The sequence below is a fragment of the Myotis yumanensis genome, unplaced genomic scaffold (assembly GCF_028538775.1).
Source record: "Myotis yumanensis isolate MYYU_CA2020_CCGP unplaced genomic scaffold, mMyoYum1.0.hap1 SCAF_8, whole genome shotgun sequence".
Classification (NCBI taxonomy): domain Eukaryota; kingdom Metazoa; phylum Chordata; class Mammalia; order Chiroptera; family Vespertilionidae; genus Myotis; species Myotis yumanensis.
In genome coordinates, this window is record NW_027223759.1 from 73,935,660 (window position 1) to 73,956,736 (window position 21,077).

At 40.3% G+C, this 21,077-nt stretch overlaps 1 protein-coding gene across 1 annotated transcript in view; it reads right to left on the minus strand.

Annotated features, from left to right (window-relative positions):
- The window catches only part of THSD7B (thrombospondin type 1 domain containing 7B), an 838,394-nt gene that overhangs the window by 373,412 nt on the left and 443,905 nt on the right, over positions 1 to 21,077 (minus strand). Inside the window, exons 8-10 of the mRNA XM_070423466.1 lie at positions 18,435 to 18,626; positions 16,284 to 16,518; positions 8,115 to 8,230 (exon numbers count right to left, since the gene is read on the minus strand). Of these exons, the coding sequence (XP_070279567.1) occupies positions 8,115 to 8,230; positions 16,284 to 16,518; positions 18,435 to 18,626 (543 nt within the window). The remainder of the gene's footprint in view (positions 1 to 8,114; positions 8,231 to 16,283; positions 16,519 to 18,434; positions 18,627 to 21,077) is intronic.

Sequence of the window (21,077 nt, forward strand, 5' to 3'; positions counted from 1 at the left end):
TCTACTTAATTTTGAGCTTGAATTTACTTCCTTCTTGATTTCTTACATAAACTATTTGATGGTCTTATACAACCTAAACTTCCAACTTGACATATTAAGATCCCAACATTTAACTCTACCTCTCACTCTAGGCATTCTATGCTTTGTTATAGTAATGCAAATTAAATAGTTTAAAAATCTACCATCATACTAGCTAATCCAGTCAGTCAAAAACCTCCTGAAATCACATCTAATTGAGAATCATATTAAAATGCAACTAAAGTCAAGGAAGTGAAACATAATGTATACTTTTTAATTGTAGAAAATTATTTAATAAATTAACACCCTGTTAAATCTAAACTAATTTATTCTAGTTCTTCATAGGAAGTACATTGAAAGTCTAAAAATAAACTTCTAATTAGAATGGGTACCTTGGTTTCTGAAAGGCAATTCATTTAACTCTATAATCAAATAAGGATTATATTGTGTTATACTGTATTGTCTGCAGAGAATTCTCCAGATATGAGAAAGAAACCAGCCAGAAGTAAAAACATTTGAAAAGAAAGAGCCTTCACATCCAAAGAAACAGATTTTTTTTTTTTTTTTGCCACTAAGGCTAACAATAAATCATTATAAATACCCATGTGAGCCTTAGGATTTATTTATGGTAATGTAGCTTGACTGCTGAATAAAGAAGATTAATGGTGCTTTAGAGAAACTATTAGATGCAAACTAAGAAGACATAACCATGGATTTCAGGTGTAAAGGACAGAACTTCATGCATTAAATCAGCATTTGTTTATTCTGTTTGCTTTTTTGTTTATTTGATTTTGTTTGAGATGTTAGTTTATTTTATCAGACAATCAGGACAACACTGTTTATGATCGAGAATCCCTAGGCATGATAGCCTAGGCACTGTAATAAAAATTCACGTACACACAGACTGCATGTTTTGTTTGTTTAAAGTAAAATATCTGGCCCAGATCATGCTCAAGGAGAGAGTCCTTTCTCTCTCCTCCAAGTTTCTGTTCTACCAGAAAATGTTATCCTACTGCATTTATATTCCCCGGAGCTTCATTTTCCTTCTCTGTATTTCTACCTTATTTACAATGGCTCTCCTCTCAATCTGAAGCTCAAAGTGGCTTTTGCGTTAAAAATAAGGAGGTAGGCTTTGTCCCTCCTCTGCTTAGAGGTCAGCACTGGTGGACACATAAGGGAGGAAATTAGTCATATCCTGCATTCTCACCCAAAGCGCGCTGAGCTGGGATGTTATGGAGAGATCAGTCTCTGTGATGAACAACCACTCGCCCTAACTGAGCAGAGCGCTCCCATACTCAGTTCCTGCTGCCTTTCTACACACTGTCCCTTTCCCTTCTAGACGGTTCCTGATGACAAGGGAGCTGATCTGCAGGCAGCTGGGTGATTGAGGGACTGGAACAAACTGGGCCATCAGACTCTTTTGCTTGTAAGTTGAATAAAGAGACCCAAGGGAAGTTTGTGTCAGTGTTCTGTGCTTGATTTAGTATTGTAGAGCAGGGTCTGGGCCAGCGATTCTGAGCTCTGTGTCTGCTAGTTATGAGCACAGAGACTCAGAGCAAGCCCGTTAGAAGGGAGAGGGTCGCAGGTGTGCACAGAGGAGCAGAGGGGGCCGGAGGAGGGATCAGCCAGCTCTGAGAGTTGAAAAGAGGAGCCTCAGTCCCTTTTGCATTTCTAGTTCCCATACCACCTTCGTGATAATCTTTTCTTCTTTTTGGACATCTATAAGAACTGCTGTTATAACTTCCCAACAAGCCCCTTTCTGCTGTTATAACTTCCCAACAAGCCCCTTCCTGCCTAATGGAGCTAGAGGGATTGGATCCTTGAAAACTGAAATAGATTCAATCAGAAAAATATAGCAGATGCAAGTTACACATTTCTCAAACAATCCAGTGGCCCACGGTTAAATTAAGCGTTTCTATAGTTCAGTAATTCTCAAGCTTTATTTGATATGTCTAAGAATCACTAAGGTAGTTTGTTTAAATGTCTATTTTGAGGTCTCAGTACAACTTCTAAATCAGAATCTCTTAGGGTTTTAGCAAACATTCCCAGTAATTCTGAGTTGGAAGTGCCTGGGCACTTCAGAAACTTGATCAAATTATCCTAAGGTTTACACTTGGGTCAATCTAGGCCACAAAAGCCTGCACTTGACCATAATTTTGCATTTTAACATTATACCCTGTGTTTCATTAGGAAAACAAACAGAGAAACCCCACTTTATCTTCTGTAGACATATCACTTCTATTGGAGTCCTCTGTTGAAATGAGAAGTTACAATAGGAAATGCCCTTTAGGAATTAGCAATCGAATAGCCTTTGCTTCCCATGAGATACTCATAAGATTTCATTAAAAATAATGATAAACTGACTTCACTAAAAATAATAAACAAATGAATGAATGAATGATCAAATAAATAAATAAAATGATAGTACATGCTTTCCTTTTAACCACATTTTCCAGGTAACCAGAACAAACCTGATTCTAAGTGCACATATGCTATCTCCGGCATCATCATGTGTGTTCTTGTAGTAAGCTACACAAATCATTTAAGAAAGAAATTTAGTGGGAAAGGCAGATCACGTTTTTGTTTTTTTTTTTAGAAGTTTGTTAGGTTTGCTTAAGGATGCAGGTTTTGTGCATCAGTTTATGTCCAGAGACAGAGAAACATCGATCAGACCGTCAAACCTCAGAGGGAAGGTAGCGGAGGGTGGGGGTAAGGAGGAGAGATCAACCAAAGGACTTGTATGCATGCATATAGGCCTAACCAATGGACAGAGACACAAGGGGGGTAAGGGCATGGGTGGGGGGGGGTGGCAATGGGGGATAAGAACACATATGTAATACCTCAATCAATAAAGAAATAATTTTTTAAAAAGGATGCAGGTTTTAACTGGCATCCATTTATTTGACACGGGTTTACTGAATTCTATTCTGTATTAAGTGTATTACCAGGCACTTTGGGAATGAAAACTGAAAAGGCTCAAGGCCCCAAGGACTTCACCGTCCTTCAGAGAAGAAGCAAAATATAATCAGAGAAGAAACCAAGTGCTAAAATGCGAGCCATTCATTTGGGGACTCAAGAATGAGGACTAGTTATGTCCAGCAGCAGGAGCAGGACAAATTGAGTGGAGAAGGAAAACGTTTACATCTGGTAGAATGGGCAAACAGTAGAGACAGAGAGAAAGATATTCTAGATGGAGGGTCATTCTGATTTTCCTTACTACCTTCCCCCATAGCACCATGGATTTCTGCAAAGCACATACCACACTTTGTAACTGCATATTCATTTGGGCAATGTGTTCAATCGCTCTATCTTCCTCCACTAGACTGTGATCTCCATGATGTCTGGATGTGTTTTTCAGTCACCACTCTATGCATATATAGTACCTAACCTAGCAAAGTGCCTGGAACACAGGGATTGTTCAGCAAATGTTAACTCCTACATGAGTGGTCAAGAGACTAGGATTCCACATGGTTTGCCATTTATCAGTTTTGCAATCTTGGGCCCTATTTCTAAGTCTCTGTATCCTCATATGTAACATGGGGTTGTGATCACTCTTTTCATATAGGGTTGAGGAAAGAATTCAATAGAATAATGAATGTCAATGCTACAGGTATTACTAATTTGGTAGAAAGAGGCAGTAAGATGAAGCCAAGACAATGATATTAAGTTACTATAGCTTATTACAGATAAGATTTGAACTTGTCCAGCTTTGTTTTGTGTAGTACTGTACAGGCTCACTAGGCAAGGCAATGTAGCACGTTTAATTTAAACCGGGTATCTTTGCTTCTATTGGGTCAGGTGACCAGGGGTGCTTTCCTTGAAGATCCTCATTTACAGAGCAGGACTCATGGAACAGCTGTTCCTTTGTCATCAAACTGCCCTGACAGTGAATGAGATAGCGCACATGAAAGCAATGTGTGGCAGGTCTGTAACATGCGGAGCCTCTTCACAAATCTTCTTTATAAAATTAATTCACTTATTTTTCAATTATTGTTCACATACAATATTTTATGCATTTCGGATGTACAAGACTGTGATTCCACATTCATATACCTTACAAAATGAACACTGCAATAATCCTAGTAGCCATCTGCCCCCATACAAAGTTATTACAATATATTGACTATATTCCCTAGCTGTACCAGGTTTCAGGTTCTCCGATTGGTAATAAACAAACCAGATGAGCTGTGCTTAGGAATATGAGAAATAACTTGTTGTGGGATGAATACAGGCAGGCCCTGCAGTCACAGAAATCTGGATCCCAACCGTGGCTTCGCCTCTGCCATGTTTGGTGATCTTGGATCAGTGATTTCATCTTTTTGAGCTGGGTGTTCCTCACCTGTTAGTCATATACAATTAGACCTACATCCTGGGGCCATTGCAGGGGGTAAAATAAAATCCCAGCTGGTGATACTGTGAACTCCAGGTCTCTGCAAATGTACATCAACCTCTGGCCCAGAATGAAGAGGAAGTAGTGGAGAGGAGGACGTGTGTGGACTGAGGATGCTTCCCTATCAGCTACTATTTGCACTAACATATGCTGTGAAGAAGTGTAGGTACTCCAACTAAGAGTTCCAGCTCTGAGCAGCGGTTCTTATCAGTGGTCTCCCTGAATGTGGTCATGGGACTTTAAAAATAATGTTCCATTTATTTTTATTTTATTGCCAAATCAAAACCACTTCCCACTGGGTTTTAATAGAGACAGGCAGAAGAAAAACCCACATAGGAGGAAAATTTTAAAAGAAATTAAGAGAAGTATATCTATCTCTTTTTTTCCCTATGAATTAAGAAAAGTGTCCTTTATGAATTTTATTAGCAGAACTCCTCAGTTTAGTAGGAGTATGATTGAGAAATGTAACCTTTACAAGTCCAAGTGTTTGTAATTCTTCCTATTAAGTTTTTGGGAATATTTGCTAGTAGAGTACTAGGATTTGTGGTGATCTGTGACCTATGGCTTTTAAATTATAGACTAAAGGAGGTCTGTCACCCCCCAGTGGAGCTTGTAAAATCAAAGGCACCTATACTTTGTATAATGAGACTTGCGCTTGGGGCATGTATGTGAGATGCACATCTTATTTCATTTTTCGAAGAATACTGAGAATAGGTAACACCCAAAATGGACAGAGTTGAAAACTGAGACTTAGCTTAAGTCACTTTCTGAAGGAATGTTATTACATTATTACATTCTCTCCAACATTATTTTGAGGAACTGTTTTGGGCCCCAAATCTCAATCTCTCACACAGTGTAGACTCCTCATTATTTGGGAGTAAATCAGTACTTTATCCTCCACTTCCCAAGCAGACAAAAGTACAGATGAGTCTGTGGGGAGAAAGACGGGATCATGTGTGCTTGAAAGGAGTAGGTAAAGAGAAAGGGTGGCGACAGTTTGCCTTTGAGTAGAAGAAATTCTCAAGTCCAGATGAGGAGATTTTTGACTTATTTGAAATTCTGAATGATCCATACAGGGGTGGGAAAAAGTAGGTTTACAATTGTTCATATGGAAAAATATGTAATACAAGAATAAATAATAATACAAGAATAAACTTCGTTTCACATACCCACAACTGTAAATCTACTTTTGCCTATCCCTCTACTACTCCCAAGGTGTGAACTAACAGGAGGGTAAATAGAATTGAAGTGGAAAGCCAGAGGAAATCTGAAAATTGAATCTTTGCTCCTTCAAGTCCCTTGGCTGCCAGGCTGTGAAAAGAATTGTCTAGGCTTGAAAAAAGTGGAGGCAAAAAGAGACCACAGAGGTTTAAAACTATTTTTATTTCAATGCCAACATTTAAATAATTAAGTGATTTTCTGGAAATTGGAGTAAAATTTAATATTGCTCAAAAAGCAATCATTTCACATGCCCTATGATGTCTCCATCCTTAGCCAGTGCTAGGAGAAGACCACCCCCCCACCCCCACCCTGGGCGACAGAGAGATTTTTCTTGAATGTAGAATAGGTTCAATAGCAGTAGCTGAAATAATCTGTGGCCACAAGGGTGTACCAGCTCAGCAAAACTAATATACCTCCTGAGGGTCAGCAGGCCTTGACTGCTCCCCCATCAATATCTGGCTGCCAGGGGGCACCCTTTTTAATTCAGTTATTTCCCTTCTTATAACCATTTAGCAAAGGAATTATACTTATCTTCCATAGGGAAGAAACTAAAAGAAATAGAGGAATCCAATACAATTCCATCCTCACAGATTATTTTATCTTCGTAAATGTTTCCAAAATTTACCTTTAAGAGTTGGTATGTTTTTCGGGTTCATTACTATTAAAATTCAAAAAGCCAGTTTCGTAGATGCTGCCTTCCCAATGGTTTCATATATAGATTATTCTTCTGTCCCACTCTGTCCGGAAATGGCATCCCCCTGACTTCTCTGGACCAGCCCTGCTCATTCAGTCCACTCATGTCAGAACTTCATTCAGAAAAGTATGTTTTGGAGAATCTCTAGAAGAGATTGTTGTTTTCCCCCTTTGAAAGATTAGCTAAATATTTCACTGTACTTTCAAAGCTCTTTTATATTCAATATGTTTTTTTCTGATTCTATCCATAAGCAAAGCTCACTGGATGCTACTTCATTGCTGCTTTGACAGAGTCATTAAGAAGAGGAAATGGCAGTTCTAAAACTTGGAGCAGGTGCCCTGCTACTGATCCCTGAAACACTGATGATGATGATCTTCAACAGCGGCCACCACCCCTTGGCCAGTCACTGCGAGGTTGGTCACATCTCATGTCACTCCCAGGAAGATGTGTGAGAGTCAAAGTACATTTGGTTGATCCCAGATTCATTGAGCTGGGATTCTGCACAGAAAGGTGTTAATGCTCTCAGCCTCTGTGATGGAGTCTCTCTTTGCAGAATGACACACTTTCTGCCTTCCGCCAGGAGGTGAGTGCAGCAACAGTGAGGGCCATACCCTGCTTCAGAGGACCTGACCATCAAGCGAAGGCCAGGGGTTTGTGGCTGAGCCCCAATTTACTCTGGGCACTCAGGTGAATATTCTCTCCATCCTTCCTTTTCGTGGACGTGCCTTTTCTTACTGTGACAATGGTAAGATCTACAGGAGCAAGGCCAAGGTGTGAGACTAAGGAAGAGCAACTACATTATTAACTCCTGGTCTTAGGCTTAAATGGAGCTTTGAGGCTAGGAACCTTTATATCTCCATGTACTAGCTCATCAGGGAACCATAATAAATACTAGAGGCCTGGTGTATGAAAATTCATGTACTGAAGGGGGGGGGGGTCCCTCAGCCCAGCCTGCCCCCTCTCACAGTCCAGGAGCCCTCAAAGGCGGGAGGTGACCTGGCGATCAGGGGAAGGCGAAGCCCCATTACACCTCTGCTGCTGCCACTGCCAGCAGCAAAAGCCTCTGCCAGCCCTGGTTAACTGTGCCTCAGGCCGGCCCTGGACAGCTGGGGGGCTGCGGGGATGGGGGACTTCGGGAGGCACGCCTGCCACCCCAGTGGGGCTGAGGAGACTGGACACTGCCATCTTGTGGCTGTGGGTGCCGCTATCTTTGATAGCAGGGTGGTCAATTAGCATATGCCCTCCTTATTGGCTGTGGGTGCTGCCATCTTTGCCACAATGTGAGGGTCAATTAGCATATTCCTTCTTTAGTAAATAGGATGGGGGGGCAAGTCCTGTTCTAAGAAAGAGGATCATGTTACCGAAGTGCTCCTGTGTGTTTAGGAGGACTTGGTATGAAGGATTCTGGGCCATAGCCCTATAAGTACACCCGGGGGACAAAGTGTAACCATTAAAATAAAGAAATACAAGTGCACACGGGAGCGACAAATAAAAATTGTGATGGAGATGATGCCTTATAGGAACCACATATGAATGGTTCGAAACGCCATGCAGGGTTAGCAGAAGATGAGTACTCTCGCCGTGTACCCCAGTGAAGTTACGGCTCATCACAACAGAATATGTTTGCCCCGCCTAGTTCTGATGGATCTGAAATGCCAGACCTTATTTGCAAATGTTACAAACCTCGTTCCCAGGAAGGGTGCTCCCATGCCACATTCTCTCGCTGTTGGGCGGTGGGGAACACAAGCAAGTGGTTAGGAAATAAAGCAGAAAGAATCAGCATCCGCCTACCTGGCTGGCACAGCCTCGGGCAGGGCGTCCACTCGCTGAAGGCGGTCACAGTGCAGTCTTTTTTGCATGGGAGGAGACAAGGGCGCACTGTTTCGGGGCGAGTGGAATCTGGACACCTGTCAATGTGAAGAGACCATATCAGTGCCTGCTGGGGAAAGTCAGTGCTTTAACATAAAACTGCAGGATTTCACCCTGTTGTTTTTTTAAGAGACCAGGAGAGACAGCCCCGGGGCGGGGAACTTCTGCCCAAGGGCTCTTCAGGCAGAGGCAGAGCAGAAGGAGGCCTCAGCTCTCTAGTCCCAGACACTGCACTACTTTCCCCCAGACCAGGAAAAGCCCAAGCCCTGAACTAACCAAAGACAGACGCCAAGGAGGGGTCTCCCTAGCAGCAGCAATTCAAACAAAAAATTATATATATTTAGAATGAGCACATATTTTTGAAGTGTTTTATTCAGGGTAATATATCAAATCACAGATATCAGTCAAAGGGAAGAGGAAAGTCAAGGCAATAAATGGAAAAATTGAGAAAGAAAAATCATTGAATTCCACTGAACTATACATATTCGATTATTAACACAATTTACAAAAGCCAGGTGTCTCTTTAGAACCTGTAGATTGATGAATTGGAGTAAGCAAGATATGACAGACTGTAAGTAACATATGTACTGACTAGCATTAGCAAAAGAAGCACTTCCATGATTTTGTCAATTATTCATTTAATGCTCATCTTGGGAGGAAAAGTAATATAAATAGTCCATGGATTCATTTCACTGGGAAGAACTAAAGTCTCAGAATATGGCAAACAAGTTTTTTTTTTCCTGTTTTTTTTTTTTTTTTTTTTTTTTTTTTTTTTATGACAACACAGGGCTAAAAACCACATTTATTATCTTCTAAAACAGTGATATGCCAGGAGGAAAAAACAGAAAAATACCTCATAACATGTTTGCACTTTAAATTCTGTTCCTCATAAGTTTCTAATACAAAAACAGTGATGCAGTATGCATAAAGCCTGATGGTGTGAGCTTTGATATTAGATCCCCAGTGCTGCATTGTGTTTTGCCTACATTCTTTCATTTCTCCCTAATGACAAAGTAAAAGTCACTATAATCTTTATTTTCAGATGATAAAACTGAGGTGCCAAAGCCACCTGGGGACAGAGTACTTGAGAAAAATTATAAAGCACCAGGTCTAGAAAGTTCAGACAATCAAAAGTCCTTCCAGTACAAGAGAACAGAAGATGTAGCAGATAAAATTCACGAGAATAATAATGGATTAAAAAAACAAAGAGCTAGCCCTGGCCAGTGTTTCTCAGTGATTAGAGGATCGAACCATGCATTGAATGGTAGTGGGTTTGATTCCCAGGCAACGGCAGGTACCTGGGTTGCAGGTTTGATTCCTGGCCTGCACATGGCAACCAATTGATGTGTCTTTCTCATCTCTCTCTCTCTCTCTCCCTCCCCCCCCCCCCCGCTCTCTCTCCCTTCCACTCTCTCTAAAAAAAAAAAAAATCAATGGAAAATATATTCTCAGGTGAGGATTAACAAAAACAACAACAAAAAGAGCTGATGAGAGTCTGAAGATTCAGATGAAAGCCCACCAACTGAATTACAAAATTACAAATATGCAAACACAGAGATTGACCAAATTTCAAACACTAAGAAAAAGTAAGAGAAGCGATGATACCACCAGGGAGCGTGCACAGAACATGGTGGGTGTCGCAGCAGGCGGCAGAGCGCAGAACATGGTTGGCATCGGCCCCGGTGGGAGGGTGGAGCAGGTGAGTGGGGGCGCCAGACCAAGGCAGGGTGCTGGTTGTTGTTATCATGGCGAGCCTCTGGTGGTTACTGAAAATTCTTTGCTCCTGTGCGCCACGGTCCCGCCCAGTGCTCACACCTGCTGCCAGCGCTGGTCCCGCTTGCACCCACTGCTGGCGCCAGCCCCAATTGCTTCGTGGTGCAGTGGCAGCAGGAGTGGGGCTGCCAGCAGACAGGGGACTGGGGGCTGCAGCAGGAGGGGCTGGGAGGGGGCGCAGAGGATGGGCCGAGACCCGCCCTGTGCCCACCACAGTCTTGTGGCCCACAGTTCCTTTCAAGGTGCATGGATTTGTGCACTGGGCCCCTAGTCTGATTAATATTAGAGCTCATGAATTTTCATAGTTATAAAAATGAAAACATCTTCTTAGTTATAAATCTTTAGAAATAATACATAGACAAAACGTGGGAGATGGGAACTGGCTATGGAACAGAAAGTACATGATATTCTTGCCCTCATAAGACACAGTGGGCAAAGGACCGGAGATGGAAGGGAAAGAGGAGAAAGAGGAGGCTTGGATATCTTCATCTAACAAAGCAGAGGGTTAGAGCACCAATCAACACATAGACAAATAAGAAATAAAGTCAACAATGTGGGGAATTGGTAGAGGAATTAGTGTAAGTGGGCTGCATTCATTGTTTTCATGAGAGGAATCAATGAATGGACATTTTAAATTAAGAAATCAAGAGATATATAAAGGATATCTGAAAAACATGTCATGCAGCATTAGAAACTAAACCTCAGAAAGGGAAAACAAATAAAATATGTACATGGCCTGGCCCATATTGACATAAAGGCACAGTGGATAGATAAGAAACTAATAAAGCCATAGCCAGTGGCAGGCAGGAGGCAAGGAAGGGGAGCAGGGGTGTCTGAAGGCTTCCTGTTGTTATTATTCTATATCTTCTTGGATATTGTTAAGATTTGTGAACCATGTGAAGGCTTGCCCAGTCAAAATAAGGGAGAGGGGGGGGAAGAAATCTATAACAACTATTAAGGAGTGGTTGTATCTGGGACGTGAGGTACTAAGCAGAAGAGATCGTTAGGGACTGGTTGCTTTCCATCATCAGCAAATTAAATGTATTTTTTCAGTTCAACTATGGAGCATATCATTACTTTGATGAAAATGGAAAATATGTTCACAGAAAACAAATTACTCAATTCATTATAGTGGCATTTTTTATTAATTATGCTTAACACACAAGAGCCTGTCTACCAAATAGTTCAATTCAATGAATCTAACAACAAAAAGAAAAAAAAAAAGAATATCCTTGGAGTGTCTTTATGAGCATATAGTGTTATTTAAACAAGCTGCTCTGGTAGGGAAAATTTATGTCATACTTTAGTAGAGATAGCAAGAAAACCTAAAATCATTCCCAAGTCCTTTAGTCACACTCTGAAATACACTGAAATTAAACTGAATTGCTGTGAATTCTAACTCCTCTCTAGCCTCTCCTGGTATTTGGCTGGAAATGATAGTACAACCTGGGTAAAGCCAACTCCCTGTGTGCATAGTGGGGCAGGAGGGCCCACACCATCCTACTGCACACTCACCCACACACTCCACAGAGCTTACAAATGTGTGGTGCCAGCTGCAGACTTGCTGGAGAGGGTGGCGTGCTCTGCAGGGACGTGGCTCACTTCAGTTACGAGTGAGAGTTCATCTTTCCAGGGTACTGATATTGTCTACTTTATTTAAACTGTTTTCCCCTCACTCACAATAATCACTCACTGAGCCTAATGTCAACTCTCCACAATATGGCCCCCTTTCTCTCTGTGTTCCTCCACTAGGTCCATAAGAGAGAAATGGTATCTCCTCAGTGGCAAAGGTCAAGATGCTCAGGTCATATTGCTTTTATAGAGTCTATGAACTAAGGGCTTTGTTGGAACGTCTACTGCTTCAAGGATCATCACATTTCCAATTTCCATGAATTTCCTCTTAGTCTTTAAAAATATTCTTTGACCATTAGCAACTTATGTGTCCCCTCCCACCCCCCACTTCTAAAAACTACAGGCTTTTATTTTCTGTACTCTTGTATTGTCACAGACTGAAAAAAGACGTTTGATATATTTTGTGCTGCTGTTCTGTTGTGTATGTGCAAATGCGTACATGCGCATACAAAATACATACACTAACTTTGAATACTTTGATCGTAGAACTCCATCTTAGGTCTTAACTTAAAAATGCCAGATCTTAGTGCATTGCAAATATTAGTAACAGGAAGTCAGTGATTGAATAGTATCATATGCTTTTGGAGCCTGAAGACAAATAAATCCCTGGGAATATTAGACAAATCTATCCAGCTTTCTCCAAAACAAAATTGAAGCCTTAAAATGCAAGGGAACATGGATTCACTTTTTAGCAAACCAACTATGGCCCTTGCCTTTTGTCATAATTGGTTGTGCTCTTGATAAAAGGATGAAGGCATCCCAACTGAACACATATATTTTCCTGGACTTGCACTGAAGTATTCTATGATTGTTTCTTGGTCTCCCTGTAGGCCAAATTTCCTTATAAGCATTGTGAGGAAATGTATTAAATGCAGCTACCAAGACTTGTCACTTTTCAGTTTGCCTCCATAATCAAGATGCAGACACACAGTGCTCCATCTTCTAGAGCAGGCCTCCTACCCCAGGGCTGATGTTCCAGCTCACTCAGCTAAGGGGGCAAACCTGACCACTGTTTAAACATTAAATGTTTCACTGGAATTTTATATTCCTATAGCTCACAAAATGCCAGGTGTTTTTACATTAAAGGCAGAGAGTGACTTATCAGGACCTTTGGAAAGCTTTGAGTTGTGTGTTTTTAATCTTTATTATTATTTTTCTACATTGCAGCTGGAAAAAACAACATTGAATCATGAAGCAAACCAAAAAAAACCCCCAAAATATACCAACAAGCTCTCACTTCTGTTTCCATTGTGCCCTAGCTAGTTCTCATTTTCTGATATGATCAGTTCTATTACTCATACAATGGTAACATTCTCACCTACACAATTGCGTGGAAACCAAAACACCAACCCAGGGAAGGAGAACTTGCAAGGAATTCTGTGCGTCCCAGTGCAGTGAGCTTAGAGGTAAAATACGTTATGTTAGCTGATCCATTCCATGGAGGCATGCTTCTTTCATTCTACGCCAAGGCCACTGTTTTTTTAGGAGATTTTCCTCTCTTTTCCTTTTTTCTCTTGCCCCACCCCCACTTCAAGGATTTCACAAATGGCAGGGGACCTTTCTCCACTGCAATGGCTTTCACTTGAAAAAGAACAAACATATTTATTTTTTAAAAGGGCAGAGAAAAGGATATTTTCTACTGTTGATAATCTCACTATCTCATGATGTGTTTCACTGGACAGTAGCTATTATTTTTATAGCTCAATTAATCTCATTAACCTCAAGAATTTTAATTGACTTTACTAAAGTCAATCAGGCTCCTTATGTTTAGCAGGATTGTTTGGAGATGTACAGTAAGAATTACAATTAGGTTAAGTCTCCAGCCTCATTAACAGTGCAAAAAGTAATTAGTAATATCTGTGTGTGCATGTGGGTGTGTGTGTGTGTTAGGGAAAACATCTGTGCAATTCATTTTTCTTATTGGTAAAATGAACAAAACTAGAGGTTATTCACTATAATAATAATAGTTTAGTTTCACTTACATAAATTTTTAAAGAAAAGTATATTCATTTGTGAATTATGCTTTAAACAATGAACTTATGTTCTTGTGATTTGGGGGCATAAAAATATCATTGAGTTAAAAATTGAGTAAGTTGATGTGCAAGACTTTAATTAAAAAAACCGTCTCATTCAAAGTAATTATGAGGATAGAAAAGGAATTAGAGTGCTATTTGAACATATCATCTGACTTTTCATGCCCAAATAGCCTTCACAATGTAATGATAATTTATTTGCTAGATGTCAGTCTCAATTCCAATTCTCCTTTGCTAAGAAAGAAACACATTTCATTCCCATCAAGGGAATTATTATCTGTTGTGATTCAGAACTAAGCAAAGTTTTGTCAAAGGTAGGAGATCAGAATTCAAGTATGCAAAAGGTTCTTATCACTGTAAAGAATATTGTTGTATATCACATAAGTCTTATTCCTATATCCAGGATCTATTTATTTTTATTTGTATAACAAAGCTAACATTTCATGCATCCTTTTTTCAGCGTTTGAATATTTACATCATAAAAATAACATTATTAAGGCTGCAATCCTTTCCAAGATAAAAGGAGTTCTCTTCATACCTATTTAAGCCATTTAGGATTTTACCATAACCTCAGTAATTAGATAGTCACCTTAAGTAGGTGATATGTAAACATTATTTCCATGTTTAGCTATAACTCCCATGGATACCAGGCTAAGGATACCAAGCAAGTTTCAACATACAACTGACATAATTCGATGTTCCAATAAACATCACGAGCAATGTAGCATTGGATGCTAAACAGAAATGACATTTATGAGTTAATAAGACCAGAAGGACATATGTATGATCTCTTCATTACTCTTCATGGCAGTCCTCTTTGCCAAAATTGATTATGGTAGATAAAATATATTTTTGAGGCAAATAATAAACATCATCTACTCTCATTTTTCTCTAATTTATATCCAAGCCTTGGCAACTACATAGGTCAAGTTAATTCATAAATTTTAAAATGCTTATGGAACACTCATACATGCCCAACACTGTTCTAAAGTCTGGGGTCCTTACAGTGGAGAAGATCCAACCCCAGCACTTTGGAAACCACAATTGGTCTTCCTGACTGTGCTTCACTGCAAGGCATAGTTATCCTCACTTACACAGCCAGCTGCCCGTCGGAGGCTCCACCAGCAGCAGCATCGGGCCAGTTTGCACGCTATCTGCCATCAGCAGCTCATTTCCCTTAACTGAACTTCTATGACTTTCCTTACACACAGTGAATGTGGTTTCCATGGCAGTGTGGATAAGGCCCAGAGCCTGTCATTCTGGTGTCCCAAGATGAGATTAATCAGGTGTCTGAGTTGCCCATGGCAGCAACACAAATTGGATTGAATTAGGCAGAAGAGCAAATGCATTTGCCTTGGTTGCCAGGAAAGGCAGCGGTATTCTTAAGGGGGATGGGACCAGGGCTTAATGCTGCCAGGATTTGTTCTGCTTCGATTTCTGCTTCTTTTTGAGCATCAGCTTCATTCTCCCCTCTTACTTTTTCCATCAGGCCTAACCAGGGCTATGGAAACTCTTAATTCATATAGTTAGAACAACAGGAGTAGAAAAAGAGAGGATTTCATTTTCCCATTTTGAAAATTCCTTGGGAACATCTCTAACTTGCCTAGTTTGCACCAGTCCATCCTGGTGGCCCACCACTCCTGTGGCTGGGTGGGACCTTCACCACAAAGAGGGGACTAGTTCAAACATGGCCACTTGGAAACCTCTATGGATAGGCCAGTTAGCTAGTCTCTGCATACTGCAGAGGTCCTTCACGTTTACTTCTCCACGAGATTACCGACATGAACTCGAGGAAGAGTTATGTCTCTTTATTTTGTCTAGAGATGCAACTTCCCCAGCTGTGCTTTCCTCCATCACTTGTAATTATTCCTGACCCTTTTTTATATCTATATCCTACTCTCCATGTCCAATCTCCTACTGATTTTTATTTATTTATTTACAACTTCATGTGCCCAGTACAGTGTCCATGAGATTGTAAACATGCACAAGGGAATGAATTAATATATTCAAAATGGCTGCATAGATTTATTTCTCACCACAGAAAAGATCAATGGGACCTAAAGAAGAATAAAATACAACCCTATAATTTCAAAGTTCAAAACTGCCCTCATGTAGACCCAGCCTTTGCATGATTAAGAGTCAAAACTGCCGAAACCGGTTTGGCTCAGTGGATAGAGCGTCGGCCTGCGGACTGAAAGGTCCCAGGTTCGATTCCGGTCAAGGGCATGTACCTTGGTTGCCGGCATATCCCCAGTGGGAGATGTGCAGGAGGCAGCTGGTCGATGTTTCTCTCTCATCGATGTTTCTAACTCTCTATCTCTCTCCCTTCCTCTCTGTGAAAAATCAATAAAATATATTTTTTAAAAAAAGAGTCAAAACTATTGAGATCAGCTCTAGAAAATTCGATTACTCAAACAGATTCCCTGTTTGTGGGTCTTGCTGTTATCCATTCACTAATACACATATTATAACTTAGTAAAGTGTCTACCTTTGTTAAGACATATTTTTTAATTTTTAAGAGTCAAGCAAGACAACACAAAAATGTATTACTCTAGCACAGAATGAGACATATTCAGTGCTTACAAATGCTTTTAACTAAAAATACTCCAATAGGCAAAAATCCTATGCACTTTCACTAAATTACTGATAATACCTTTTGGTCATCACTTGTCCCACGTGACTCTTGACACAAAAGACCTTCCGTGTCTGAACGCCCACACCACAGGCAGCTTCTCCATCCCATCCAATGGTTGCATTAAGAGCAGTACCCAGTGTGTCTTCAGCACAGGGGCCCCAAGGCGATGTCTCCCAGTAGAGTTGCATACAGGAATGGTCATTGCATGAGCGATATTCTTGGAGGGCCTGACTAGGGGGGCATGGTTTTCCACCTGCAAAAAATCAAAGTATGAAAGAATGTATAGCCGTTGTTGTTGTTGTTGTTGTTTAATATATTTTTATTGATTTCAGAGAGGAAGGGAGAGGGAGAGAGAGATTGAGTCATCAATAATGAAAGAGAATCATTGATTGGCTGCCTCCTGCAAGCCCCCTAGTGGGAATCAAGCTTGCAATCCAGCATGTACCCTGACCAGGAATCGAACTGTGATTTCCTGGATCATAGGTTGATATTCAACCACAGAACCACACCAGCCAGGCTCATTGCTGTTTTTATTAACATGCTCCTGTTGTTGTTATTTGCTGTTCTTTTTTATTGTTTTTGTTATTTTTATGGTCTAGAAAAACAGCTTTTTTGGCACAGCTACACAAAGGCCTGAGAACTGCACTCCTTTTCCCACTTTAAGGACATGCTCTTTTGTCCTGAATAATAATCTGAGGACAAATGTTATCCATTTTCTAAATAACATGGAGCAGAACATGTCAGTTATATTTAAAAAAATAACTGATTCTACTCCCCACCCCATCGTCGAGATAAACTTTAAAGAAATCTGCTTTTATTTTAATATTACTATGCCTAATAAATTAGTCAGTTAGATAAAATAGCCCATGACCTTGAATTGATACTGGGTCCAACATACGTATGCGTGCGCCCGCACGCGCGCGTACACACACACACACAAGCCCACTTATTGCCTATAAATGGCTTCTCTTTGCTAAGACAGCATTATTTTATCAAGTACCATTTTAAAACACCCATCCTCCATCAAACAGTGCATCTTATTACAATTTGAGAAGTCTCTCTTAAAGTTTGGCAAGAGAAAGCCATCCTTGACCTCTGAAATCATATTTGACAATGTGTTATCCACAGGCTGGGAGACCAGATAGATATGGATCTTCACACTCTTGGTGAGTCAGACAATCAAATTTCAGTGCTGTCTTTTCTTTCATATTTTTATATCCATGTGAAAACTGGTATTTACCTAAAGCATTGATTTTCCCCCCCGATCTTTCACACTATTTTATTCAGTGGGCCAAATGTTCAAGAAAACTTGTGATTTTGGTTTTGTTATTCTTGTTAAAGTTTTTCCCCATTAAATACTACAGACTCCCTCACCCCCTCCATCCAACATTCTAAAAGACAGAAGAGGAAGCGATTGCACTTTAAGAATATAAAAATCTTCATTCATCTCGACACTGGCCCCCTATCTCAGAATCACAGAACAGAATCTTGTTGAAAGAGGAGCTCCCTGCATCCAGAGGACACACTGCCTTGCTGTTCCAACTGAGCTGTGGGCAGACAAAGCCCAGGGAGGGCCTGAGAGAATGACACCCATCGTCTGGTTTCAGACACTGCTATCAATAATAGGAACAGCTGCTCCTCTAGTTTTTTCTGATGCCATCCATTTGCATTCCCATCACACATTTTAGCTTCTTCAAAGCCATTTGCACAGCCGTCATCCTTTCTCCTCTCGCCACATGCCAGCAGGAGAGAACAGAAAATCAGGGCACAGGGATCAGGTAGCTTGCCGAAGTGACCGGCAGTTTCCAGTTAAGGAGCCGTGTCTCTTGACTCCTAATTTGGCACCCTTCTTACCAGACATATTCCAATTATGTCCCCAACTACATGAGCTGGATGTGTATCAACCAGACTTTGTTTTCTTCCCTAAAAGAGTATAATGGAAAATAACATAAGATGGACTAAAACAATTCATGCAAATAAATGGAACTCAGAACAGATACCCTTGAGGATTAAAGAGAACAGGCACACAATGACAGAAAAGTGTTCATTTGGATTAGTGGAATACATATAGAAGGTCACCGAAATGTGTCTACTTCCGTGATATGATCTTCACAGTTACCTATTGGAAAACAATAATTGGGCAATGGACTTCCTTGAAGTATGACTCACCTTCTCCAGCCAATGCCAGGATAGTCCTTGACCTGGTCTGTTTCCCATCCGAGTTTTTATTTGAACAAGACTGGGAGCAGGATGACCACTCTGTCCACTCGCTCACCACACAATCCATCCTGCAGGGAATTTCACAAGCCGTCCGTTCAGGAGGAACAGATGCTGGGCAGAGACTCCCTGACACATCTTCTCCTGTAATCAACCAGACCAAGACACAGGCTGGTTAATGCTCAATCCAGGCCAGCCCAAGGAACACTGAGGCTCACTGCTTCCTCTATTACTTCCGTTTAGCTTAGAAGACTTCACCTTGTGTCTAAACCAGTAAAGTACAGAAAATGATGGTTTCTCCAGCCATTCATAATGCCTGTGTCAAGGAAAACTGCCAGGAGATCATTTGGCATAAAGAAAGGCAGATGCCACAGCAAAACTGGCACTTGTTATTCTTCACAGGGACACAGTGGTCTTCTTCCAGCAACAGTTCAGCCATGGCTGGCTGGAGACAGACATGATTGATGCATTATTGACAACCATAGGTAACAAGTATATGCTTTACTGCAAAATGGGGGTCACAGTAGCCTGTTGTCCTGAAAGAATGTTTTATGTTGAGCATTCTATCCTACCCTATAAAAAAGAATTTTACCAATCTAATTTTCTGGTGTGTGCTTTTGCCCCAAACATGTAACCTTAAGCAAGATGATCACACCATTACTCTTTTACTTTATTTGTGCATAGTGGCAAGTAATCCAAAACTACAATGGAAATGGATCCGTGGCTGAATTATATAATGTGTTGAGATAAAAGTTGAAAGGTAGTCCAAACTTCTTCCAAATACATTTACTATTCCCCCTTTGAATGCACTTATAAATGACTTAAAAGTATATATATTTATAACATATACTTACTATAAATATATATTTACAATTGACAGATGTTAAGACTTAGGTGATAATTTCTTTTTTTAATATATATATATTTTATTTTGTTTTTTTATTGATTTCAGAGAGGAAAGATGAAAAAGAGAGAGATAGAAACATCAATGATGAGAGAGAATCATTGATCAGCTGCCTCCTGCATGCCCCACACTGGGAATCAAGCCCGAAACCTGGGCATGTGCCCTTGACCAGAATTGAACCTGTGACCTTCATTCCATAGGCCTATGCTCTATCCATTGAGCCAAACTGGCTAGGGCCTCAGGTGATCACTTCTAAGTTACTTTCCATATCTCAGATTATTAGAATGGTTTTTTAAAAAACTCTCTTTTAGGTTATTTCTTCTCTATTTATAGAACTAAATATTCTTCACAATTAATAACTCAACTCCTCCTATTCCCCCATTCATGGTCACCTCATGAAAACAGCAGAGGGGAACAACTATAGTTTGACGTAACAACATGAAATGTGGAATGGCAACTCTAGGAGAGAGCCTGTTTTTTTTGTGTGTGTGACTTTGTGCCTGTGAAATGCTCTTGTCATATTCTGACATAAAGTATTGCAAAGGGAATTAATATTTATAAAGCGTCTCCTCGGTGCCAGGCACTGTCATTGTAGGAAACTCTCAGAGCAGGTGTGACCCCTGCTTTATAGACGAGGAGTCAGTGGCTCTGGAAAGAAACCTTGGACAGGATCACACAGGCCTGAGTTGGGAATCAATTTAAAACATTCTGACCCTAAACTTCTGTTTTTCCCATGAACTATGCTGTGTCTAATTCCCTGTAGATGGATATTCCTTTACTGAGGAAGTAAATAAAACAACGTGACAGGAAGCAAGCTGCCTAAAGAAGAGTGTGCACTGCTAATATCTGCTTTCATATTTGTAATTGAGGCCAGGCTCATTGCCCTTGAGGTACAAATAAAACTTTTCAAACATATTATGAGAAGTAATAGAGATCCTAGCACATAATCAAGCTGAAAGACCAGTCCCAAACATTCTCCTGTTAGTCTCGATCTCTTTTCAGGTTAAGCTACATTATATGGTATACACACACACACACACACACACACACCAATACAGCTAATGGGTAGTGGTTTCCAAGTACAGAAGGAGGCAGGCCAAACAAAACACCCAAATTATATCTCTAATCAAATTGCAATTTCCACATTTATAAATATTAGTAGCATCATGTATATACAAAACACTTTAAAGCAGTGTCTTGCAAAGAACATTTTGAATAATAAAGAATAAAAGAGGGGAGGGCTGAGAGCTACTGGGTTGAATTAGTAAAATGGTCTTATTACTAAAGAATTCCTCAGTTTTGAAAATGCCAATGTATACTGTAAATTTCCTAGGGTGGAAATGGTATATAATGTTTTTCAAGCTTATTTTGACCAATGGCCATCCCTTTTTAAAGACCATCTGTCCCATAAATGGTATTTTTATGAATATGTTTTGAGAAAGCTCTGCTTTCAAGAGTTATATATAATTATCAACTATTTGATGAGCACATAGTATGTCCAGAGTATATGATGGTATATAAATAGATGAAAGTAACTTATTTACCCCACTAGAACTCATAGTTAATAACAGAGATTAGCTATAAACACATGAGAATGAAACTATCTCCAAAAGTAAATGACAAGCCATGGCTCAGTTGGTTAGGCATTGTCCTATACATAAAAAAGTTTGCTGGTTTGATTCCTGGTCATG